This window comes from Ambystoma mexicanum, chromosome 3p (assembly GCF_040938575.1).
Source record: "Ambystoma mexicanum isolate Mex_15411 chromosome 3p, UKY_AmexF1_1, whole genome shotgun sequence".
Taxonomy (NCBI): Eukaryota; Metazoa; Chordata; class Amphibia; order Caudata; family Ambystomatidae; genus Ambystoma; species Ambystoma mexicanum.
In genome coordinates, this window is record NC_090925.1 from 482,112,757 (window position 1) to 482,139,496 (window position 26,740).

General features: G+C 41.2%; 1 protein-coding gene across 1 annotated transcript in view; it reads left to right on the forward strand.

Moving 5' to 3' along the window:
• Positions 1-26,740, forward strand: part of ZFP64 (ZFP64 zinc finger protein) — a 233,456-nt gene that overhangs the window by 37,168 nt on the left and 169,548 nt on the right. Inside the window, exon 2 of the mRNA XM_069651148.1 lies at positions 21,596-21,835. Coding sequence (XP_069507249.1) covers positions 21,596-21,835 — 240 coding nt within the window. The remainder of the gene's footprint in view (positions 1-21,595; positions 21,836-26,740) is intronic.

Consider the following 26,740-nt stretch of genomic DNA (forward strand, 5'->3'; position numbering starts at 1 on the left):
GGAATGAGAATCTCCCTAAAAGTCATTTTACTCACAAACAATATAATACAAAATGTCGAGTAAAATACTCTTAAAACGTATCTTTATCCCTGATAATGTGTTTTTGCTTAGATATTTAGGTGTGCACGTTTTGATGTGTGGATGGATGAGTACAGATGGAGGGTAGGTTGTGCAGTGGATTTAGGCTGTTTTGCAAGGATTACTGTATGTGGGTTTTTGCTTTAATGGTGCGATGGACCTATAAGCATATCTGACATGTTATGGAAATGTCTATGCACTTGAAGTTGTACTACTGTATGGGATAGTCCCTCTTTTTTGTTTTTGGGGGGTTGATCTGTTGTAGGGACAATATCATGTGAACACGCACAACAAGTACAGATCAAATACCCCTTTCTCAATCCGCCTTCATACGAACTTTAGGTGTAGTATATTGTCGCTTTCATGTGAATCACAGAAAGTGACAGACACAACAAGGTAAAACTACTATTAATTAGATCATTCACATTTTTATTCAATCAAAAACATGTCTAAAAAAGATTTGAAAACAACTGAATAAAAAAAGGCCACAGTAAATGTTTATAATTCTATTTCATATCAAACAAATGTTCAATGTGAGGTTAGTATGTGACAGAACCACTGTTTTAAATCAACAGGTACTCTTTAGTTTATATATTATTACGGTATAAACTTTCCATATATGTCTACATATGTGCATATGTTTTGGCCTTTATCAAAACAACTTTAGAAACCATCTCTGGCGTCGTAGTTTGATGCATTTTGGCCATCATCAGGAAAGGAATTTTATTTATTTTTCGACTGTCCTCTCACAGAAGCTACAAAGTAAAAAAGCAAAAAAATATCCTATTAAAATCATGATGACAAATACCATGTCATAAACATTAAAAACTAGTTTTGTGTGCATCCTCCTGTGGTGTCGGAATAGAGCAGTCCGATTGGAACTTCAAATATTTATTGTTCAACAAGAGTGTGGTTTCTTATTCTCTTGGATCTTCTATTTTCCAAGATGTGTACATTGCGGGTGTTTTTTTTTTAAAAAAAAATTTACCCAGTCTATAATATAATCAAATAGACAGAAAGAAGAGAAGACATAATGTATCTCTATTCTTCATGAATACTTTAAGACAAATCGTCTCAAAGTTAAACAACAGACCTGTTTTAAAATCTTTCATCGTCATTCCATGGTTAATTTTGGTTAAATGTTTCTTAGTTTTTCAGTTAGTTTTCTCAGAGCGTTATTCTGTGGGGGACATAATGGAAAACATGTGTCTTGGATGTAAGTTATCTTTCTCGGAGAGTGTTGTCAATCGTTAGTGTTTTTCTCTTTTCTGTTGTAAACAAACAGCTTATATATTTGAGAATGGAATCACGATGGGTACTGACATGTACGTCTGTATAATTTGTTGTCACGCATATATCTGTCATTGCTTTGTATGCCGTGTTTCTTTGTTTCAAAAAGAATAAATCTTTTCTCATAGTTATGTGGTTTTGAATAGGAATTTTCCATATAATTAGTCTACATTTTTCTTTTTTTCTCGATGTCTGTACAACAGAAGCATTTTCTGGTTGAAAACATTCTCAACATTCAGAAAAAGAAAGAAAAACGAAACAGAAACAAGCAATGGGGCTGCAGCTCACCGTTTCTTATTTCACTTTTTCCCGTGGCAACCCCCTATTGTGATGATTATTACGCAAATTACCCTGTATCTATCAATATTTAAAATTTCAGCTATATTTTAAATATTGATAGATACAGAGTACTATGCTTAATAATCACACGAGAAATGAATAGTATAATTGCTACAAATTGAACACACATTGTCATAAATCTTGAAACCTTAGCTAACACCTGTCTGACAACAAGGCACTTGCCTGGTGAATGCTAGCAATAGGGGGTCGCCACGGGTAAAAGTGAAATAAGGAATGGTGAGCTGCTGCCCCGTTGCTTGTTTCTGTTTAGTTTTTCTTTCTTTTTCCGAATGTTGAGAATGTTTTCAACCAAAAGATGACATGGAGAAAAAAAAAAGATATATGTAAACCAATTATATGAAGAAAAAAATATCTAAACCATATAACTATATGAAAAGATAAATTCTTTTTGAAACGTGGCATACAAAGCAATGACAGATATATGCGTGCCAACGAATTATACAGACGTACATGTCAGTACCCATTGTGATTCCATTCTAAAATATATAAGCTGTTCGTTTGTTTACAACAGAAAAGAGAAAAACACTATTGACAACATTATCTGAGAATGAGAACTTGCATCTAAGACACGCATTTTCCATTTATGTACCCCACAGAATAACGCTCTGAGAAAACTAACTGAAAAACTAAAACATTTAACCAAAATTAACCTCGGAATGACAATGAAAGATTAAGAAAAACAGGTCTGTTGTTGACAATCGATTTGTCTTAAAGTATTCAAGAAGAATAGAGATAAATGATGTATTCTCTTCATTCTGTCTATTTGATTGTTATAGATTGGGTAAATTTAAAAAAAACACCCGCAATTTACACATCTTGGAAAATAGAAGATCCCAGAGTATAAGAAACAACGCTCTTGTTGAACAATAAATATTTTTAGTTCCAATCCGACCGCTCCATTCCGACACCACAGCTGGCTGGACAGAAACCTAGTTTTTAATGTTTATGATATGGTATTTGTCATCAAGATTTTAATAGGGCATTTTATCGCTTTTTTACTTTGTAGCTTCTGTGAAATGACAGTCGAAAAATAAATAAATTCTTGTCCTGAAGATGGCCAAAATGCATCAAAGTACGACGCCAGAGATGGTTTCTAAAGTTGTTTTGATAAAGGCCAAAACATATGCACATATGTAGACGTATCTGGAAAGTTTATACCGCAATAATATATAAACAAAACAATACCTGTTGATTAAAAACAGTGGTTCTGTCACATACTAACCTCACATTGAACATTTGATTGATATGAAATTGAATTATTGAAATTTACTGTGGACTTTTTTTGTTCTTCCGTTTTAAAATCTTTTTTAGACATGTTTTTGATTGAATAAAAATGTGTATGATTTTAATAGTAGTTTTACCTTGCTGTGTCTGTCACTTTCTTGGATTCACATGACCAAATACTACACCTAAAGTTCGTATGAAGGCGGATTGAGAAAGGGGTAGTTGATCTGTACTTGTCGTGTGTATTCATGTACTTGTTGTGTGTGTTCATATGCACTTGAAGTGCCTGTGCCCATTGACTGCACATGACCATATGAGAGGGCATTTAGGCCTCTGATGACAGAAGCATGCTCTGTTGCGATGATTAAAGGTCTTAGTATAGCACAGCTTTCAACGGTTGCATGGTTTCTTGGTGTTACAACTCCTGCAAGTAAACAAGGTGATGTTTTCGTGGTGACATCGCAGGAGTTGTGTATATATCAGCTGTGAGGTTGTAACATAAATTACGATTGTCTGCATTGAGGTTTGCATGATATTTGTGAACATCAAGTTTTGGTTTTGTTAATTCGGTATGACAGAATTTGTCACATGCATGCAGGTTAGTCTAAGGTATGGTGAAGTGGCAATATTCAGTGATAGATGTCAGGAGAAGGAGTGCATTCTTGATTTCTGTTCGTCATGCCTGGTACGTGATCCTGAAAGGCAGGCACATTGAGAGTGCTAGTGTAGTGTTGTGTGGGTCCAGTTAGATTAATAGGTTAAGATTTAGAAGTGGCTCAAATTAAATTAGCATTAGATCTCATGTAGTCATGTGGTTGCGGTACAAGGCCATATAAAGCCGCTCCTGGTTGTACGAGTCCACCCTTCTCTAGTCCTCCTTCACCGTTTTTTTTCAGCTAAGATTCTGTAAATGTGCACATGTACCTTGGCCCTCTCTGGCCACCATAAGCCTTCCCTGTGCTACATCCAGGAAGCTTCTTCAACCTATGCTCTTCCATCCCTAATCAACCCTTGCTGAACACATGGAATATTTTCACTATAGAAAAGTCCAGAGTATTGGAATTGGCTGCAGTTGTTTTCATATTGGGTGAGTTAACATGGGGAGAATGTGACGTTCTGCGCGATGGGAGTATGATGCCCTATTTCTTTCGGGTACCTTTTGTACTGTGTCTTTCATCTTGATAGTGCTTAGTCTCTCTGCGCTATGCAATTTGACAAACGGGTAGTCAATTGGAGCACTCCGCTAGATAGTTGTAAGTATTTAGTACTCTGCTCTCAGCAATCCTTGGCCTCGCTCAGAGTTCTGATTTTAATGCCCAGACCTTATTTCCGTGACCTAGAACTGTGGTCTTAATAAGTATCCCAAATCACTGCAAATGCCCACACTGTGGAGCATATCTCTTTTACACACAATCACTCGGCATACGCTCCTGAAAATATCCAGACTTATTCGGACTATGCAGATTAAACTCGGGGTCACTCCAAGCTTTACCAATTTTGAATCAATTGTTGTTAGCGCATGATGTCGAGTGAAGCACATAGATCTGCTCATTGTAACACCAAGGTTAATTCTCCCTGTTTGTTGTAGTAGTAGTCTGTCTCAAGCAGAAACCTGTTTGGATGGCAAACCCAATTTAACTCCCACCTCTGCTCTTGATCAAAAAATGAACTCGAAAAAACTTCAGCTCTTTCAGTGAAAGTTAATAATTGTTTGAGGAAGAGACATTCAAGTTTCACAAGACCATGCTTTCTGTTGCAAGAGTACATAGACAGGATGCCAATAGCAAATATGCTGGAAAGTTTCTTTATTGTGGATCTTTTCATACAAATTCCTCTTTTCAAGAAGAACATGCAAGTCATTTTCTTTGGGCTGGGACTTTGTGCACGGATAAGAACCTCCTGCTTACATTACATTTGCAGACTTGCTCCATGTATGAGTGGTTTTTCACAATGTTTCCTGACATTATTGCCCCTATTCTTCAGCAGTCAATTGTTGCATTGGAATCTAGGTGCCTATACCAGGTGTGGTGTTACAAATTTCAAGATGCTCAATGTGGATCCTGCAACACTGGTAATTTCTAGGTGTTGGGTAGTTTTATTTCCCCACACCCCTGTGCTAGGTGGAAAGGGGGGGGGGGGTGAAACCATGATCCTAAAGGCAAAACAGAAATCCCAACCAAAAGATGGAACAAAATCACATTATTGGTAGCAATGTGGAGGCCCCTTGGCTTAGTTTAGGCAGGAGGCAAAGGCTGGTGGATGGGTATGTACAGTTAGTCTCAATAGAAGACCCGATAATTTATGCTACAAAGGTATACTGAAATATACACTTTATTACAGAACTCCACATTAACTGGAATTCATAAGTACTTTGAATTACAACACTGGAAGTGTTGTAATTCAAACCGCAAAGGGGCAATAATGTGGACTCTTACAACTCATCAAGGTCAATGTAAAGCCTATACCTGATGACAAACATTATAATGCTAAGAGAGTGAGTGGAAAAGAGATCCATAGGGACCAGCAAACACTGACGAAAAGGAGAACCATCAGTCTACCTCGGAGGTTGACCCACCAGCCAAAAACAGTGTCAGGAAAATCCCCATGAAGACTGTGGAACCTGACCAAGGGGATCCAGGCAGCTTGAGAGGCAAGAGGAGGCAGTCTGCTAAAACAGAATGGTTCCATGACAGGAGTATTGGGTGGGGGTGACCCAGGACAGTCCAAGACTAAGCTGAGGTGGATTAGTGGTGACTCTCCTCTCATCCAGGCCAGGGACACTACCCCACTTTGAGGCTCTTGGTCCAGGAGGAAGTTGCAGGGTGGCATTACAGCAATGGTCCAGAAAATGTGCCAAAACAGTACAGCCTGTTCAGTAGTAAGGAGAACTGAAGGAGGATGAGAGAAAGCTCTCGGAATGCTCCCATCAGGTGCGGGGACGAAGGAACCAGAATCCAGCCAAAAGGGCATCAGATGCAGCAGTCATTTTCACAGTAAATTATGCAAGTATCTGAGCAATGGACAGGGTCTCGTCTAGATGAACACGTTCCCTTAAAGGCTGTCTTAACCGGCTCCCCAGTTACACACCATGTTTTTAGCGGCTGGCTAATCAGGCTGGCCCTTAAAACTAGCAACACCCTGGTCGATCCACTCATGATTTGTATCAGGCATGTCTGGGGCCGAAAACTAGGGCAACCCGGTTCAAACCTCTCTAGAAGGTGCAGGTGTGGGCTTAGAGTGGGGCCCGTGTCCGCACAACACCTTTTGGTCCTGCCTCATGGTCCACACAGACGAACGGTTGGCCCAAAATTCAATGGCCAGGATTAGAGTTTAAAAATAGATTAGTGCCCCAATGGCTACCATACTGGTAAATTGGACTACTAATGCTATACAAAATGACTGCACTCCTGGTGAAGCCAAAACATAATTACAGCTATCACCAGACTACACAGCCATATGAGCTACTAGATCATCACATCACAACAAGTGTTGCACTGGCAGGAGATCTTCAGCAGAAGTTCATCTGGCAACAAAAGTAAAGTTATAAAATCAGGGAACAAAGCAAAGTGTTTACTTGTTCCATAAAATGGGACACAAGGACCCTAAAATAGAATATTGGCCTAACCTGTGTCCTAGTGGATAAAGTAATAATTTCATGTCCGCCAACCAGTATCCAGAAGATTAACTGTTGGCTGTTTCTCATGGAATGGAAACTGCAATTGTAGTTAACTGGGACAACCCTTTGTGGATTATGGGCCAGGGGAAAATGACAGGTCTGTCATTTTCAAACTTATCAACCACCCCTGATGTGTGGATTATCAGATTTTATTGCATAGGAAGATCTCCTTGTAAGGGAATTAAATTATTTCAAAATGTCCAATTGGACAAGTCTCATTGTTATTTGATGTAGTGTGCAGAGTCCATCGGGCACTCCACACACCCTTGTTACTTTCAATGTATTCTTTAGCTGTTTTAGTTCAGCTATATGAGCTGTGAAGGCATCATGAAGTAAGACGCAGACAACAGACTTAAGGTTCAAAGTAAAATACTTTATTCAATCAACTCAGGAAAGTAGAAGACCTAACTTGCCCTTTGCTAAGGTCGGATTTCCCTACCTGAATGAATCTAAGGAAATTATGAGTCAAAGAGTTCAATTTAAAAGTCTGTCTGTGTCCCGAAACCTTATACTTGCCCTCACAACTAAAGCTAACCAATGTATTGGGATGTCAAAACCAACAAAAGTAGTGTTCAACTCAAAGTTCTGAGCTTCTTCCAGCTCACAGCTTTCTCTCAGCTCCCCTTCCCCAAGTACAAGAAAGTTTCCCAAAAAAGGCTCGCAATTACATTTCTCCAATTCAAGGTGATAAAGTTCAAAACCAATCCTCAGGGTTACCTTCCCCAAGTTCCAAGCACCACAGTCTACAGAAAATAAACATGTCTAGACTTCGTTCTCAAGATCACACATGTAGCTCCTCAAGTCTCAGGGTTCCCAAGACTTAACTTGATCATAATGTCTTTGAATTTTCAACCTTTAGGGCTCACTGGTCTAGGCGCAGTTGTCGGACCAAATAGTCCACCAATTACAGGTCGCACAACCAGGATCCCTAACTCTCGGCCTCTTGGCTTTGATGTGTGGATTCACAATATTCTAGCTTTTTCTTATCAGCCACATGATTCTGCCATCACTTGCCACACATCCTTTCCAGTCTTTGGCTTTGTCACACTGCATTCATTCATAAAAGTTCACTTTAAGGGCGTTTTGCTCACACCCACGTTCCTATGACTGGCACACTTGTGCCGTTTTCTGTAATTTGGTTCCCCCATTCAATTGGGCTATTCACTTTATTGGTGAAAAACCCATGAAGGTTTTTATTCCATTCTACGCTTTGGATGCTTAATTTTAGGGTTTCATTCAATTCAGTATTCGATAAGCATTGATGCCGCTTATTTATAAAGTTCCATTCAGTACAGTATTTCATATGCTTTGGTTTCGCAGAATTTTAAAGTTCCATTCACTTTGGTATTCAATATATATTCACAGAAGCGTCCAGGTGCACCGACTTGTGGCGTCTCCTTCTTGCGGTCCCCTCTGCTGGGAAGTTTGCTGGCGTCCTGGCTCCTCGTCTAATCCAACCAAGGGTTCCTCCTCGTTAGCAAAGTCCCCTGATGGTCTCTCCCACACAGGCCTCCCTGTTGCTCTCTGTTCTGCTCCACCGGTCTCTTTGTATAAACCTGCAGCCTTTGGACAGGCTGCAGTTGTGACTTGCATGAGCATAATTAAAGGTACATGCTTGACCCTCATAACTCCTAGATGTCATCTTCCTCGTCCCAGTACCAGCTTGATGAAATGGTATAGTGTTCATTACTCTGTTGCCTCTTATTTGTCCCAGTACTGTCAAGTGTGATATGTGGGGAAATTAGGGGAACAGCTCTATAGTAACCTTTAAAGGTCAGGAAAGGATTGATTCTCAATGGGATACAGGGGAATACATGTCTCCCCCAAGGGTACCTCACTCCCAGGTCCCAAGGGCCCTCCACCCAGGTGATCCTCCCTCACTTCTCCACCCCAGGGTCGGGATCCAAGAGCGATGGCCTTTCCCTAGCCACCCAAGAAGAGGATCCAGGGGACCTAGGAGCGAGAATACATTTGGGTTTCTCACAGAACACAGACCCACCTACAAATACAGACTTTTCTAGTGTTTACTTTTTTTAGCGAAAGTTGAAATACTAAGGCTCGTCCTGGATGCTGACAAAGCCCTTTAAATCCAAGTTGTGATGATTTAAAGTCCTATTTAATTTCCATGTCCTTCTTTGAAAACAATTTTGCATTTGGTAGCATTAAAATAGAGGCATCGTAATTGAAGCGGCTATCCACTTGCACATCAACTACTACTCATCTTTAACCAATCCGCCCAGGTACCTCTTAACACTAAAATCCAAGTGGCACGAAGTTAGGGTTTCATCCGGTTCAGTTCTTGATAAAACTGACCTGCTTTCCCAGGGTAAAAGGGGATTGTATTGGCTAATAGAATTTGAATTTAAATATTCTGCATGTCTTCCGAGTGTATACATAGGTCTTCCTCCTGATACCAGGTTCCTTGCTGTTGCTCAACAGTCACAAAATGTCAGCCTAGACCATCTGGGAGCTCTTCAGGGGACTCCCAAGAACACCCAGAGACCCAGAAATACCTAGCTCCTCATCCTCTCTGCTGGCCCTCTAGAACAGGGAAATAAGCCTGACAAGCTTCATGATTACATTGGCAATAGTCCTAGAGAGTCAGTCACACCCAACTGACTGACCCAAACACCTAGCTTGAAATTCAAATGTTTCCCTTTAAATGAAGTGACACTAGTCTACAGCACTCGCCGCAAAGTGCAGATACATTTTCTCTCTACATAATTGTTGAGGGAATTCTCGTAAGCTGCAAGTTTCCCTTCAAGATATGATCAAGGACTCCCGCTCAGCTAATGGCACAGAGTTTATTGTTGCCATTTCCTTTAACAAAAGCTTTCTATACACGTTTCCCCGACTTATCAAAAACCTTCCGGACTGTTAATTCACATGCAGGAAGACAAGAGGGCCAGGATTCAAAGCAGGCAGTGCCACTAGAGCACCAGAGGATATTATCGTCATGGCCAGGACTAGCTTGAAAACCACAATGGTGACCGGCTTCAATATAATCTCAAGCCCACCACCTGTATCAAAAATGACCTCCGGCATGGGGCCCACCTGGAATCCAAGACAACCTACATTATACAGGTCCAGCCTAGTTCCCTAAATCCCACACAGAGGAGGTGCAAACAGCCTTTTAAGAACAGCAGATGCTGGAAGGCCTCCAGTGTGTGGGGAGCAGAAATCCCAAAAGAGACTTTGTTGGATTGATTGATGTGTGGCAATGTTAGAGAAGTGTTGGGATATTTGTGTATGGAGGAGAGATATTTTTCTGTATTGGATGAAGAGGAGATATGGATGGTTAAAGGGAAAAACCTTTTGGAGAAGTTGGGATGAAGAGTAGACTCGCATATACCAGAGTAGCCTGGCCAGGATGCCTGTGTAGGTTCAGACGCGACAGTCAAATGCCAGTGACCGATGAGGGAGCTTGTATGCCTGTGTGAGCACCAAACTAGGGTTTATACGCACATGTGCTCGGGAGATAAAGGCAGTGATCGAAGTGAGCGGAGCGCTGTTCCACGTCTTTTATTTTATTCTGCCTACCGTTCCTCTACTTTTTACAACCATATTCACTGTTCTATGTAGAGGATTTGTCCATTCATGTGCTTGTGCAAGTGTAGAGTTGTAATACGAGTCTTAGTTACTAGTCGCTTAGATTATTTCAATGTCCCGGCTGCAACACCTTGTCACATATTGCACTATGCTTCCACCTACTCACTATCCTGCCGAGACCACTGATCCACTACTTTTTCAGTACACTACTGGCACTGGATAAATAGTGACAACACTGTACTGCTGAACGTAAAGCAGCTATGCATCAATGTTTTTGCTTTGTCCTAACCACAGGGTGCAAAATGTGCACTTTGCACTAGCTATTGGCTGGTGATATTTAACTCTTGGCGAGTAGGACATAGTGTTCTTTGCGTCTGAATATAATTGAGGTGGCGAGTGAATTTTTATGGCTAGCTATTAGCTTGCAACCTGAATTTCTGCCACATGCTTTATAATATAAAGACGTCCTGTAGACAAATACTGGTAATGGCAATGAAATGTACAGCACATTTGCTGCAATGTATGGTGGCTGTCTCATTAAACTTAAAAGAGAGGTCCTTTGACGTGCCTGCACTGTGCCAATAAAAGTATGTCAGCCCTGTTGAAAAGGTTACTGTGCAGTTGTATTAAACATACACTATTCAGCCAATAAATACATTGCACAATGTTATTACCAATTATTCTGGCACAATGCACCATTTGCTTTGGTCCCCTTGTGTTAAAATCTATATGGTACATTCCAGCTTAAGGTTTAGTTGTCTAGGCTTTGGCTGCTCCTCTATGGAATGGAGAGTCGAATTAAACTGTAGCTTGTGTACCTTTTTAGCTCCAATGAAGTTGAATCATTGGATGCTTTTATTTTGTCCCCTTTTTTCTCTCAAAAAGACTTACTATATTTTTGGGCTTGAGATCCAAAAGCATTCCCACAATAGGGAAACCCTGAAAACGGTGTCCTTCTTCCCATCCTTGATCTGTATCTGTCATGTTGGGAAACTTTGTTTTGTTGTTGTCCTCCTCGGTGTTTATCCCATCTCTCTCCCACTTGTAAATAAATCGCACTTCAATTTGAGTCATGGGTTTTCTCCATCGGCCACACTACAGAAAGGAAGTTTGCATAGTCACCTGTGATTTTGAGGACAATGACTGCCATGCTTGTATGTGGTAACATCAGATATGACATATTGAAAGATCCTATTTGAAAGAGCAGCTTCTAATTGTTATTATGGAATCCAGGTTTTTTGATTGTGGCAGGTTACAAATTCTTCAAAAGAATGTTGCGGGGAGGGCGATAGTAGGGTTGATGTTTTGTAGCTCCACACCATTCTCTTTTGGTCATCACCCATGTGTCTATCTATGATGTCGAGGTCCAGTTGATTTATGGTTTAGGGTATATGGTTTGGCCTTTTGTAAATCTGCAGATAATCCATGTACTTGTAGGTTTGGAGAGGAGTACCTGATCATTTTCAAGACTGGGAGTGTGGCGGAGCGTCACATTGGGAGCGAACAAGAGTTTAGGTAAGAAGTGCTGTCAAGTAACTATGAGGGGTCAGAAATGTGAGGCGGACAACTTGGTAAATGTTTTTCACAAGATACCATTTTATTAACTCAAAAGGGTTTGACAAACTCCTCACTATCCTTAACCAAAAGAGGATTTCCCTAAGTATCAAAATAAAATAAAGGAAACACTCTAACAAAAAGGAACCTGTCCCTCACACTTCTACATGTATCAAACTCATAAATTGGAATATATGGCAATTCAAATATAACAGAAATAACATTTATGTTCAACATAAAGTTGGATTTTCAATCAAAAGTTCAAATAGGAAAATTCCTGTTGGCAATCAAGTTATTATGAAGTTCTTTCAATTGGACTTTATTACAAACAGACAACAAGTCTTTATCTCTCCAGTTATAGCAATGAGTGTAACATAATCTCCTTAGGAAACAAAATAATTCCACAATTAATTTGTATCAACAACAATGTTTTATCAGGATGATTCCACATTTGTTCATGACACACTTTAGTGGTCTTACCACTTCTTCACAACCTTAACCACAACACAGTACATGATTTCTTCCAGGTCCATTAACCTGCCAGGACTACCACTACAAAATCCCTATCCTGGTATACCTGCCTTCTAGGACAAAAAGATCCTAACACTACTACAAGTACTTCTGTGGTAAAGTTTACTTCAAATAATTTGGTAAAATGTGTTCTCTTTCAACAATATCAACATGTACTACTTCTTCTGGGAAGACCTTATACAAATGAGTGCTCTCTGTTCCACTCTTGTGATTGCCACATGCAAAACAGGTTATGTTCCTCTCCCTCTGAATGCTTTCTATCATGAGGGCGTCTTTCCTGCCACTCTTGCTTTCTCACTTTTGCATCAAACAAATGCTGACAATGTCTCTGTCACATTTGCTCTTAGTTGGCTTAGACAATGCGTGTTGAGGTCCTTCTCAACTATTGCCTTGTTCTTACTCTTGCAATAAGGGTTATAATTAGCTTGTTTCAGTATTTCCCTCTCTTTGCTTTGGCAATAACCTTGACTTTTTATAGTTTGAATTATAACCTTTGTTTTCTTGTCTGTTCACAACAATCTTATTATGCCACTTCAACCTCTTTATATCAGTTCAGTATTCAAAATTACTATTTGGCGGCTAGTGGGCGATTACGGAGTGTTTTGGGGGTTACCCAACAGTGGTTAACTCGCTGGTTGCTGCATAGGCATCCACTCGCTCCGCTGCTAGAGTGCCTTCTGCTTCCTCTGCCTCCTCCTGCAGGGCAAACTGCTTTGGTTTGTTTCCCTTGGCCCGCGCTGTTTGGGAAAGTGCTCGCCTGCCACTGGAGCACCGCTTACAATAAGGAGAGTTTATTTCTCCTGGGGGAAAGCTTTTCACAACAATGCTTCCTGCCGTGCGGACCTATGCATTCATTAAAGTTGGAAACCCTCTCTGAACCATCATCCGCTCAGTAAATGGCAGCGGCTCTGTTTCCTTTCTTCTCATGCCACTGCAACGTGGAGTCTCTGCAACCACTCCATCTCTTACTTCATATTACATGCACCTGAGGGGGTCTTCTATATTCAAAAGTCCCACTCAGGTATGTGTCATTAGAACCACTAGGCTGCACCTTGCAGTTTAGTGCCTTTTGAGTCCCTCTTCCTTGTCCCAGTACTTTGGAGATGATGGGACTTCTTTTGTTCTAAATATTGTCTTCAACTTTACTCACTTCACTCTTATGATTAATTACACATTCAAAAAGAGTTTTTAAAGGTCTCCACGGTTGATTCAAATTTAAAGGAGAGTTGGCTTCATCCAAATGTAGGTTATTAATGTTCTGATGTCCACATCTATCATTCTACTGTTGATTACAAGAGTGTTCACTACCATAAATGCAGGAACTTTGTGAAGGGAAGTTGTACGCTTGATAAATTATTGATTCAGATTGAGTATTAATGTTCAGTTTCCTATGTTGAGTGACAGTTTTCACAACCAACAAGACGGATAGCTTTGAAAAGGCAAACCTCACTCTGACAACAAGCCATTACATGTTCTGTTATCACAGAAATCTCTCCCACTGAGGGAAGAAAAATATAGCGTTTCTCCAAACAGAGTCCTCCTATTCCTTTGGGGCCCCGCTCCTCCCAGGTGATCCTCCCGGTTAATACCACCCCCATGGTCTGGATCGGGTAGCGGCTGCCTTCCCCTGGGAGGAGACTTTAGATAGTGTCTTTGTGAGGACTATCCAGGATTCATCACATAACACATAGTTGAGGTTGTGGAGGGTTTTACCATCAGCGTTATAGTAGCAAAGAATGTTATGAACTTGTTCAGTGATTTACCTTAATTTCTGACTACACATAGACTGGATCTGAGACCACTTGTGCTGAAGGCCATTGTAAACCCAAGTGATAATCTGTGGCTCATATCGGGGCAAAAGGACATGGTAAAAATGTCAAGGGGCAAGCTACAAGCCAGGCATAAAAAGTGACTTGCCACTTCAGCTTTTTAAAACTTCCTCACAGTACCTACTGGTTTAGAGTACTTCATTGCACTTTTACCCATCTTCTTGGGAAACATGATCCTATCCCCAGTCTCCTAGATTCACATCTGTGCTCTGGACAGCACTCCTCATCAAATCGCTTCTTCATCTTGTCCTGCTAAGCCTCTACCTTCCCGCGTACTAATTAATGACTCGCGCACAATTCCCTCTGGAACTCCATCCAAGGAGGGTTAAGATTAGTGGGACATACCCTCCCTCTCATTACTTCAAAAGGTACAGCTCCGGTTGACTAATGCCTGGTAAACCTCAACGCTACTATCCTCTCACTCAACACCTGCTTTCAATCTTGACCACAACTTTTTTGATCCATATCCCTTCCATAATCACTTGGTTTACTCTTTCAACTGCGGGTGATAAAATGTTTTCTTATATGCAATGCCACACCGGTCCAAAAACATCCCCATGTCCCTTCTGACATACACTACTTTGTTGTCTGACTTGATTTCCATAGTTATTCCTTCCCTGTCAAAAAATGTCGTCAGGATCTTGACGATCCTGTTTGTTGCAATGTCGGTGACATACTCAAACTCGGAGTTGCCACCCGTAGCCCATTACCAGATTCCTCACACTCGGAATATCTTGACACTCACTGTTAAAACATCTGGTCTATAATCGGCCACCAATAGTAATCCTTCAACCTATGCTTGGTCTTAGTCATGCCAATATGTCCCTCCTGCGCGATCTCAATAACTATTTCCTCAGTGAGAGGGGTAGGTACTACAGCTCTATACAGACTTCTCCCTTCCACACGTAACTCATCTCTCACCTGCCAAAAGTCTTTTAAAGTCCCAGTCAACCTTGCCTTACTCTTCCACCCATCTGAAACTTCTCTAATGGCACCTTGTATGAACTCGTCACTCGCACACTTTGTATCCCAAATCTGCCTTGGAGATAACTTTCAGCCCTCAGAAAAACTTGCTCAGTCGAGCTGTCCTCAGCACTCTTAACACCTGACTCTGGCAGCCTAGACAGACAGCAACCTTATTGTTCCTTCCTTGTACCTCAACACTGATGTCGCTGCAACTGAGTGAACCAAACCCTTTCCTTTCAGTACTGCTTTCAAAGGGGTTGTGGTCCGTCCTCAAAACAAACGTAGATCCCCATACATATGACTTGAACTTCTCTAACCACCACAAACGGGCCAACCTCTCTTTCTCAATAACAGAGTATCTCAACTCTGGTCCCTTCAATTTCATGGAGGCAAATGCGGTTACCTTCTCCGCCTCCCCTCAGTTCTGGGGCAACATCACTCCAATTCCTTAGTTACTGGTGTTTCTGGTGTTTCTGGTGACTATGCACTGCAAGCTGGTGTCAAATTCTGCCAGATAGCTGGCATTGCCGATCGTTTCTTTTTTCTTCAAAATTCACATTTGCACTTGCCTGTCCACTCAAACTCCTCCCCACCCCCTCTTGTCTCTCATCTTCTCCACCTTATCCGAAAAGTTTGTCACAAACGTCTGGTAAAAGTCAACTAGTCCGAAAATTGATAACACTTCTTTACTAGACGGCCTGGAAGCATCCCTGATGGCACTCACAATTTTCCCACTTAATTCTTGCCCCAGGTATTCAATAGATATGCGTCTAAACTTACATTTGTCAAGTTACACCATCAAACCTCTCTTGCAGTATACTCACAACCTCTTCAGTGTTTTATCATGCCCCCACCTTTCCTCCTGCAACTAATGTAATCTTGAACAAAAAACTTATAAAGACCACCAAACAGCCTTTGCATCATTTTTGGGAAAGCTGCTGCCACTGCAGTCCGAATGGCATCCAGTTAAACCTAACTTGGCCCTCTTGAGTAATTAATATGGTGATGTCATTCGACAAGCCAGGAAGCTTGATATGATGATACGCTCAGGCTAGGCCAATCGTTGAAAACACCTTAGCCTTGCCCAGCAGACCCATCTCACTAATGTTTGGTAATAGATGCATTGCTGCTACCGCACATCTATTCACCGCCCTCAAATCTACACATAGACATAACTCCCCATTGGCCTGCCTTGCAACCACAAGGGGACCTGCCCACTCTGCACTTTATACGGGTTCTATTACTCCTTTCTCACACAACAGTGGGATTTTCTTCTTGACATCATCCCTTAGGTTAATCGGAACATTTCACACTCAGGCTAAACTAGGGATGGCACCCTTCTTGAGCTTAATCATGTGAACATACCCTTTAAAACAGCTCAGCCTTTCCTTAAACTGTTTAGGAAACTTCCTTGTGAGCTTTCTTTGCTTCTTCAACCCGGTAGATTATTTTTATTTGTCTGTTGGCGTCAGCGAAATTGTGGGCGGTCTCTACAGCCATTGCTAGGCTAGGTTTATTTACCCCCAATTCAGTACGTGTTTCTCCAGGGTTCAGTTTGATTTACCTTAACTGTTTGGCCTACTCTTTGTAATGATCCTTATCTTATTTCATTAAATGTTGCTGTTCCCAAAGGATTTAAAAGTTGGTATGAATTCTGTAATTCTTTTAATAGGGGACCCAGGTAACATGTTTTTAAGTCGTCTCTCCAGCGAATTTGCTGCGCTAGCCTTTTGAAATGGAGAAACAAATGTCCTAACTCCATATGGCATTTATAACGTGCCTATGCACAATATGTCTCTGCTGGGAGGCAACAATCTGATCCAGCCTCAAACTGTATTTCTGCTTGGAGCTATTAATTGTGTCGACAGATTTTCTATAGTGGCTCATTGTGTCTGTTTTTGAATGACATCAAGTGTTCTGAATTTATTTTCTGAAAAGGTACCGATGCAAGTTGCTGTCGATCAATAAACTGAAATATTCATTTTAATATGATTTGGCAGCAACATTTTAAATAGCTAGTTTAGTATATTGAGAACCTTTCATAGTTTTACATGCCAGCAAAGTACACTGGTGTGTTTTCACCAGCAAAAAATACCATTGGCAAGTTTAAACTGGCGCAGTCACGCTTTAACTATATATATTTCTTTGATTGCTCTGTGAAGAGCTAAACCTAGTGGTCCACTTCCATAACATGTGCTTGTTCCTTATGCCAGTCATCTCCGCCGATGAACTCTAGAACAGAGTTCTAGAGTAGAAACTAGATGGTGAAGTAGTTATGATACTGGTCAATGGAGGATAATAAACTATGTGTCTATTCTTTGGAATCAAATCGTTCCGGTTCTTCCCCCTCCTCATCTACTTTTTTTCTGTGAGATCCTTTTCAAAGTTTGGTTGAATCTCTCAACCAGTCTATCATGCTGTGGGTGATAGACTGATGTCCATAATGGCTTGATGCCCATTAACTGCTCATTTCCCCATCAACCTGATGCTGCTTCTCTGGTCGGTCAACATTTCCTGAGGGAATGCCACCCGAGTAAAGCAGGGAATCCGCACCTTCAGGCTCGGTTTATGATTCCAAGAGCGTTAAGATCTGGCAGATTTTGCAGAGTACCGAAAGTGATTAAAACCCTGCACCATCTGTGAGAAGCCAAAGTGTATCTCACCCGCTAGTCCTCTGGGACTGGTCATCCAGGTGGCCAGGATACAGCAATTGCTTTTGGATCCAGTTTCTGGGGGTGGACCAGTGCGAGAGGATCACCTGGGGGAGGGGTCTTGGTGGAGTGGGGGTGAACTAGCCGATGGTGCGCCGCAGTATCCACCCTCCCTTTTTTGTTCATCTATCCCATCCTATTTTGTAGGATTTTCTAAAGTCCCAACTCCCCTCCTCCCCCCCTCACCTACACACTTTAACACTAGGCCGAGGAAGAGGGTGACTGAGAGTGACCAGACTAACTCTATCATATTGGACTTGTCCCGTTATTTGGGTCAGGCAAAGTCAGTCACCTTTGCACTAAGTGCATAGAGCTGATACCAGTTAGCTCTCTTCACACAAATAAAATGGAACACCTACAGACACACTCTGAGCAAGGTGGAACACGAGCAGAACTTCTGGGACAAAGGCATATCTAGTGGAGCCGAACAATGGTCCCTGGAATGAGAGCAGCAGGCCGAAAACCCTGGGGGCTACTGGAGGTCGTTGCCTCTGACAGACCACTAAAGACACGTGGAGAAGACCAGATCCCACAAGTGAAGATTGTGTTGTGTTTCAAGGACACTAGTGACCCTCCCGGGTGAACTGCAAAGTTGGGAAGGCGAGGCCAAGCCTGTTGTACTAACCTTGACTCGTGAATTGTAAATAGCAAAACAAGAAAGAAGCGCACACAGCTGGAGAGTTGGCAAGCGACCTGAGAAACTGGTGCGTGTTAAAGCGAATGGAGCATCAACCTTATATCACAAGTGAAGGCTGCACGCGTGTGGTTAAGACGCAAAGAAGTGCAGACCTGTGAAGGAACTTTGTAGTAAAGGGCAGCTGTGAGAACAGTGATACGAAGAGAGTGGTCTGGCGAAAGGAAGTAGCCCATTCGAGTCTCAGTGAAAGGTACATTATTTGTAGTTCTAAAGTGAACAAACCGCAAGAGTGAATTAAGCAAGAGTAAACATGCACATTGATGTCAAAGTGGTCCTGCGGTGGTCTGTAAAGAAAGCAATGCACATTCGAAGGTCTTCGACATCCAAAAGGGGTCCTAGCCGGACAGAGGGAGGCCCGAATTATGAAAGGGAGCCCTGGCAAGTTTGTGTTGAACTGTGACGTGTGAGGTCTGAGCACGACAGAGGGGGACCTACATAATCTGTGTGCTGTAAGGTCTGAGCCTGACAGAGGGGGACATTTGTGAATTTTACGTTGAAATACAATTTTGAAAGTCAAGAAAGAGACTTTGTGGAAGGCCAGGCGGCCTCAATCCACAATTTGGAACTGCTTAGTGTTAAGATCCCGAGCCAAAATGTGTCATCCTGCTTGCAAGGATAGCCTTACTCCGTGAGGTTTAAGCTGGTTCAGCTACCTTCTTTCTTTTGAACACTGGCTTTTCCTTTGCATACATTTCTCCTTTTTACACTTTTTGTACAAGTGATGGGGCCAGCATGAGGTTTTTGTTGGCACAGACGGACTTCACTAGTTCTCTATGGTTTATCGTTTGATGGTCGAGAATACTCCCATCTTCATTTTAGGGAAAGGTTTCTCCGACCCCAACATTTGTCAATAAAGGTTTTACAAATTGTATCAATTGTGTCAGTGTAATACTTGTGATGCCATACCTTCCCTACATATGGGGTTAGAGTGGGATACGAATCAATTGATAAAAATTGAGAACCCATACTGGTAATTGTCATCCTACCGGAAGCAGAGCATAGGATTATTGGAGTCCTTGATTCTGATTGAATTTCCGCTATTAAGGACACCTTATTCTCCCAACTTCAAATCCCAGTTAGCCAACAGGATTTGTTTTTCAAAACCCAGGTACTATTAGACACCCTACCGATAGCCCATTATCAAATACAACAGTGGTAACACATTTTCTTATAGGTAAGACCCTCCCATATATTTATTAGACCTAGTGCCTTAAACCCACCTTTACCCGATGTTTTTGGTGTCAAACTGCCTTCATCAGTGTCTGTTTCTTAAGGGTCAGATGACTTTAAAATCTTCTCTAAAGAGGTTCAGATCCTTTTTGTCTCTGAGTCTGAAAGCCTGACAGAGGGAACCTTTACCCCTTTTGAAATTATGACCGATAATGAAGCAGTCCTAACTGGCTGCCCATCAAATTCAGGCCGAAGCTCGACTTCAAGAAAATCTGACTAGATTAGTCGAATTACTAGCCAGAACCCTATTACCTCAAGGGATATTACAACCCTACAAGGAAGGAGAAGACTTGGGGACATTTGTTTTGAATTTTGAACGACTGGATGAACAACTTCGATGGGGAGACAATATAAAGAAATGCTACTTGGGACTCCTGTTAAAAGGCGAGTTTTTAATCTAACCTTGGGAGATACCTTCATAGCCAAGGAAGGACTACTTAAAAGAGTAGGTCGAACCAGTAATTTGTATCGACAAAATCCAAGGTCCATCAGATTTAAACCCCAGCGAGACCCCTCTGGAAGTAGAACAAATTAAAAACACTGTTGCCCTGTGGGTCGGCAATAAAAACGCTGGAAGAGATAGTAGAAATTATCATCTTGGAACAGTTTATCAACTCATTACTTCCTTTCCTACACAAAACCGTGTTACGTTTAAATAAACCCACTCTTAACATCGGTATTAAGACTGCCCAAAATCATTCAAATGCAGCAAAACATTTCTATTCCTTCCCCAAAAATGAAGATGAAAAAGACCAAAAACCACCCTACCGCTCTCAAAACCTGACGTCAGACCGAGGAGGACTTTCTAAGCCCCGAGAATGGACCACAAAAGAAAAGGTAGAAATAAAAAAAACCTGACGCTAGGATTAAAGAAAATGAAGGAGAGACGAACCCAGAGGGATTAAGCCATCACCACTCATCTGTTTCTCATGTAGGGAAATAGATAATCTAGCTCGGCATTGTCCCAAAAATCAAAAGGAGGAGCCTATGGATATAGGATGCCTAAAACGAGAGGAATGGGAAGGACAAGAGGAGGATTTAGAAATCTTTAGCATCGTTTGATGGTCAAGACTACTCCCATCTTAGTTATAGGGCAAAATAGTTCTTCCCACCCCAACATTTTTCCATAAAGGTTTTACAAATTGTATCCATTGTGTCGGTGTCATACTTGTGATACCATGCCTTCCCTACACATCTGATTGTGGAATTCAAAATGCTAACCATTAAAAATTGGCTATTCTTTGAGAAATTGTTTCGTGATATAAGCATTGTAACTGAATCTGAATTTTTGATTAGGATCATGGGTGGGTATCAAGTTTCTCTAATCATTGCAACTACTATAATGGAAATTACAGAAAACTGATGACCTTTTATAAGCATTGAATGGATGGTGTACTTCGTATTTTAGGGATTTTTTAAATCAGGTTTATTTATTTTTCTTTTTGTAAGAATGTGTTTGTATGGTGAACTGTTTGTTTTTCAAGCTGTAACACCTTAAATACAAAGGAATTAAACCCTTTGTAGAATTTTGTTTTGTGGATACTCTAGGTACAGTTTAGGAGCACAGTAGGCTATCCTTCAGAAAACCTGAACAAACGGTTGGCCTGAATCCATCAATTGAACAATACTTTGAGAAGCCCTCAGAAATAAAACCTTAACATAAATGTTGAATAAAGTTTTTTTAAAGCTGATTTTGATTGGTGGGCAAGTACCAAACGGATGTGTTAAGAATCCAGGGAATTTTGTGCAATTTGTCAAATATATGTGCTCTTGTTGTAAAGGTCAGGTGGACCATATCTCAAATGTTCAGTTACATATCGATTCCCACAGTGTTTAAAAAAAAGAATGTTTTTAATTGCCTAATTTCTTTATTTAATTAGTATTATTTCTACCTTTTCAGTTGTAGGAGGTCCTACGGTCCTAGTCGAGATTTCTCCAGATATTCACATATGTGGCATTTGCAAACAACAATTCAATAATCTTGATGCTTTTCTTGCTCACAAACAAAATGGTTGCCAGCTGACAAGTCCCACAAATGGACCTACGAGCACCATCCAGTATGTCTCTGAGGAAACTGTGCCAGATACACAAACTCAAACTTCAACCAGAACTTTCACTTCAGAGACCCAGACCATCACAGGTAACAATATATTGACAGAGGAAATGTGTAATGTACGTTTGATCTGTAGAGAAAATGGTTGACTAAATAAAAAAATAATATATATATATATATATTTTTTTTTTTTTCCTGAGGCTTGTGGATCTTCCTAGATCACATGCTATGCATATGCCGGCTTCTAGTGGTAGCCGCAGAGTATTACATTTTTGTTATCGAAACTCGAAGGGACGTCAACAGGGTGTGCCATTGATACTATCCCTAGTGTGACGTCCACTGTACCCCTGGTTCTTCACGCGTCAAGGTCCCTCAGATTGTTTTTTTCCGCCCTTGTAGTCAGACGCATATCGCAGAGTTCCTTCTTCTGGCTGACGCCATTACTTAGAAAAAGTTTAAAGTTAGACTTTCTTTCTCTCCTTTTGAAGACCGTACACCACAAGATCTCCGGCAGCGGCTTTCGCGGACAAGACCCTACGTCAACGACTCCCGTCTGCTAAAACAGAGGGACTACATGGCAACCTTGGATATGAAAGATGCATTCTTTCATATTTCAATGTTACCAACGCACAGAAGATTTCAGCGCTTCAAAATGGCGAACCAACACTACCAATTCAAGGTTCCCCCCCGCACCAAGGGTATTCATCAAGGTACTAGCGGTAGTGGCAGCGCACCTACGCAGAGAATCAATCCCAGTGTACCCTTATCTGGACAACTAACTGATAACTGGGGAATCCTGTCAAATTTGTTAGCAAAATACCCAAAGAACAATCCATCTTCTGTTCCAATTGGTATTCTCAATCAATGAGAAAAAATAGTCTTGTTCCAAGCAAGACATAACGGTTCTTATGAGCTGTCTAAAGACAGAAGAGTGTCTAGTCTTTCCGTCAAACGAAAGAGTGCAAAACATACTGCTGCAAATACCTCATTATATAGCTGGTCGCCAAATAACCATTAGCAACCCAATGCACTTGCTCGTGATGATGGCTTCATGCATTTACCTGGTTCTGCACACATGGTTGTGCATGCGCACAATGCAAAAGTGGTTAGCAAAACAGCGGTCTTAGACAAGCGGTCATTGGGACGATCTAGTAGCTGTTTCGCTAACCCTAGTTCAAATGCGTTAGGCAAGACTGTATGCAGTAACCCTCAGGGAGACTACACCAGTCGTGTCCTCTTGGTATTGGGTAACCCATCTATTGGTATAGGTCTGAACTACACAAGTTGGTAGAGTGACTGTGCAGCCAGACTTATCTCAAGAGGGGTAAATGTGAGCTATAGAGCTGTAGCATCGAAATCCACACATACAAGTATCCAAATAACACTTACGCTCAAGGTTTTCTAGTAAAATAATTATTTATTTAACGGTCAGTTTTAAATGAGCATTCTTTAAAAATTCTTTAATAAGGGCAATGTTTAACAATAAAAATACACTTCATAACACGGTCTTGGCTGGCTTCCCTTTTTCTCGATCTCAATTTTGCCAGTGGTGACCTACCTACTCTTCTTTCCTGTTTATACTCTTCCTATGTTCCTCGTCCTCAGCTGAAACGTTAGGTGGGACCTTTGTGCATTCTCTAAGGGTGCAAGCAATTATTTGCTTGCCTAAAGGTGGTGCGGCAGGAGAGCGAATAATTGAAGGGTTCTTAAAAGTGGTCCTCAAATAACCCACAAACAGGAATTCTGTTCTAGCTTGTATCAACTTACAAAATGCCTATCTTCACATTCTCTTCTGGCAAATTCCTTCCTGTTTGGACTTGGCTGTGTCTGCTGAGTTTTCAGCAAGGTCATGACTTCAATTGCAGGACTATGGAAGCGGATTGTCGCCCATATTTAGCCCTACCACACCGACCTACTTTAAGGAATTTCTGTAGGACATGTACAATGAATGTCTTATCATTTTCTAGGAACCTCTATGTTCTTTTGTATTGTTTTGAAATCAACTTCCGGGGCACCAGTGGTCCAGGGATGAATATCTGTTTCTAAACCATCAATCAGCCCCACACCTCTAGTACACCAGAAGGAATCCGAACCGATTGGAAACACAAGTAAATTATAAACCTCCTTGTCCAATTTTGGTAACGTGCAAGGCATAAAAAGCAGTGTCGCAGAGCCATTTTCTATGCAATTCTGTAGGTTTGCTAATTAAATTGACACTTTTCTAGCAAAGCTAGCTATTTAATGTACCCTGTCCAATGAAAGCACAGCTCACCCTACATTCCTCTCTTGCCCTCAGGGCTCTCTCCACCCCCCTTTCTATGTTCACTGCAAGTCCAAGAGGGCTAATGGAATGGGATAGTGAGTGGGAAGCAGTAATCGTCTCCAATCTAGTGCCAAAGGCCTGTGTGGGAGCACTAGGCAAGGCTTGTTTTTTTTCTTCAAATAATTGGAGTCAGGATGATACTTTTTATTAAGATAACTATATCATGTCTGGCAAAGACCAGTATGTGTTAACTTAGATTTTTTTGAAAGACAGTCATGCAATTCCAACCCTAAAAATGTAAGCTGTTATATAATACATAATTACAGTATTGCCACTGTAAAGCACTGTACTTTCTCCATGCTTTACATTAAAGTCTTGGTTAGTTTATTTAAATCCCACAGTGCAAACTATATTTAATTTTGTTGGGGATGATGTGTCACATTGACGAGTGAACAGTTTTGAAAATGTACATGACACAGCCAAATGCTTTTGATGGCAAACCTAGTTCTGTGACCTTCCGGTTACATGTATCTGTGCAACTGGTGCTCAACCCATGAGCTGATACCTACTCCTTGACATTCTATCTTATCACCCTATTGCTTTATACCAGATACACTGAAAATGAGAGGGCAGGGAGAAGGCAGCAAACTTCAATATTTTGCATAGTGTGCCCAGTTCTCTAGCAGCTACTGCATCTAATCTGCTTAGTCGCTTACTTTCGCTCCTCTTGCATAAGGAATGCAGAAAGCCAACTACATGTTTACGCAAACTCGTTATCAATATTCCATCTAGTCTGTAAATCCACAATCTACTCCAATATCATACACTGGAGTTACCTCATAGATCTAGCTTTGCTCTATCATTAGGATTGCATTATATATTACACCCTGTGGGAGAGAGCTGGCCAAGCTGTATTCAGAACCTTTCTATCATATATATATTTACTGTTTCCATTCTTGCAGCTAACCCTTTATATTTTACAGACACTCATCCAGGGTGCGCAAAGTCTACTCGCCCACTCACATAGTCGAGTAGATTTAATAAAGGGCGTGTACCATTTGCATTGCTGGCCACTCTGGGTGGCAGTAGGGCACCAAGCATTAAGTGAGTTTGTGGTGACATGCACCATTTTACTGAAAGCACATTTAAATTTGTCATCCGTTGCCATGGGTTGAATGCATTTCTTTAAGGTTGAGTAGGTAAATTAAGTTGTTCGACCTGCAGGTCCAATGGAATTTTAAAGAAAGTTCAAGGTCTGAATCCTCTTACTAATGTCTGTCTTCAGCTGTACACATAAATGCTGGATTGATGCTTATTTTATGTACTGGGTACAAATAGCTTCTTGTGAAATTTAAAATATTAGTACAATATTGCTAATCAAATGGGTTACTTTGCTAATCAAGAATATTTTAATTAGTAAAGTGTGCTAATCAATTTTTGAAAGCTAATTTATGCCTTGACGTGGATGGAACAGCAGGCTCAGGCCTCCAGATAAGGTGCGTACCATGCCTTTTTACGCATGAAAATCTTGCAAATACGACAGCTTTTTTATTTTCCTGCGTACATTTACACACAGGTTTAGAGCAGAGGGCAGTGCAAAGGTCAGGTTACTTGACAGAAACCAGAAGACTTCTTTTGATTTCTATCTACATGGATGTAATTGCATGCCACCTCTGAAACAGAATGTATTTCTCTGAAGCCGGCTAGGTTTTTGTGATTTCAACATTTAAATATATACAGGAAAGATCAAATGGCCAGACCTTAGAGAAATAATAAAAGGTGTATTCTGTCACAATGCAGAAAGCTGCCGTACAGTAAGGATTTCCATACAGTTTGTGCATGCGTCGCTGGATGTCAAATACATTTTACTCTCTTGCAAAGGAGAAAAGTAATTTTTACTCTCTTAAAATCACATTTACTCTCAAAGTTTAAAAACAAGGAGTTAAATACTCCCACATCAAAATCTTATCTGGAGCACTGAGCAGGCTTATCTCCGCAAGGTCGTGGATCGTTGGTTAATTGCAACACAGCAAATATACAATTATTACCCAATGATAAAAGGGTCTGTACAGTCAAGGTTGTATACAAATATTTACTTTATTATTCAACTCACAGTTCTAGCACAATACAAAATACAACCTGCGCTGTAAAGGAATGCAGAGGACAGAAAGTTTCAAGAAGGAAAAGGGATGCACTCTGGATACTGACCGGAGGGTAGCTGGTGAAATAATTAATCACAATAGTTCAAGGATACTTGGTTTCAGCACAAGGAGCAATGGGTTGTGTAATGTCACTAATAACCTTCATAGAAGGACGAGGGGGACAGAACCACAATGTGCCTTGTGCTTGTAGAATTTCTTGGTGCTTGACAGGGTTGAGTCGGTTTCGGGGTGCTTTGCAGCTTCTGCAACAGACTTCAAGACAGGAGACAGCTGCGGGTATCAGACGGCCAGCAGTGGGGCTGGATCGATGCTGCAGGCTGGCCTACACAGGGATTTGTGGTCCGGAATTGTTGTCTCAGTACTGGTTGGCCGGTCTGAAGCACTGGCTGAGGCTTCTTGGACGACGTTGACAATTGCAGCGGTTCAACAGTCAGTGGTGCAACTGGTTGCAGCTCAACTGGCTCGAAAATGTCCTTTAAGGCGGACGCTGGTTGATGCTTGTCGATACACTCCTCCTAGCTTCTTCACTTTGTGTTGTCCTTTTAAGGCGGACGACCCAAAGCTGAG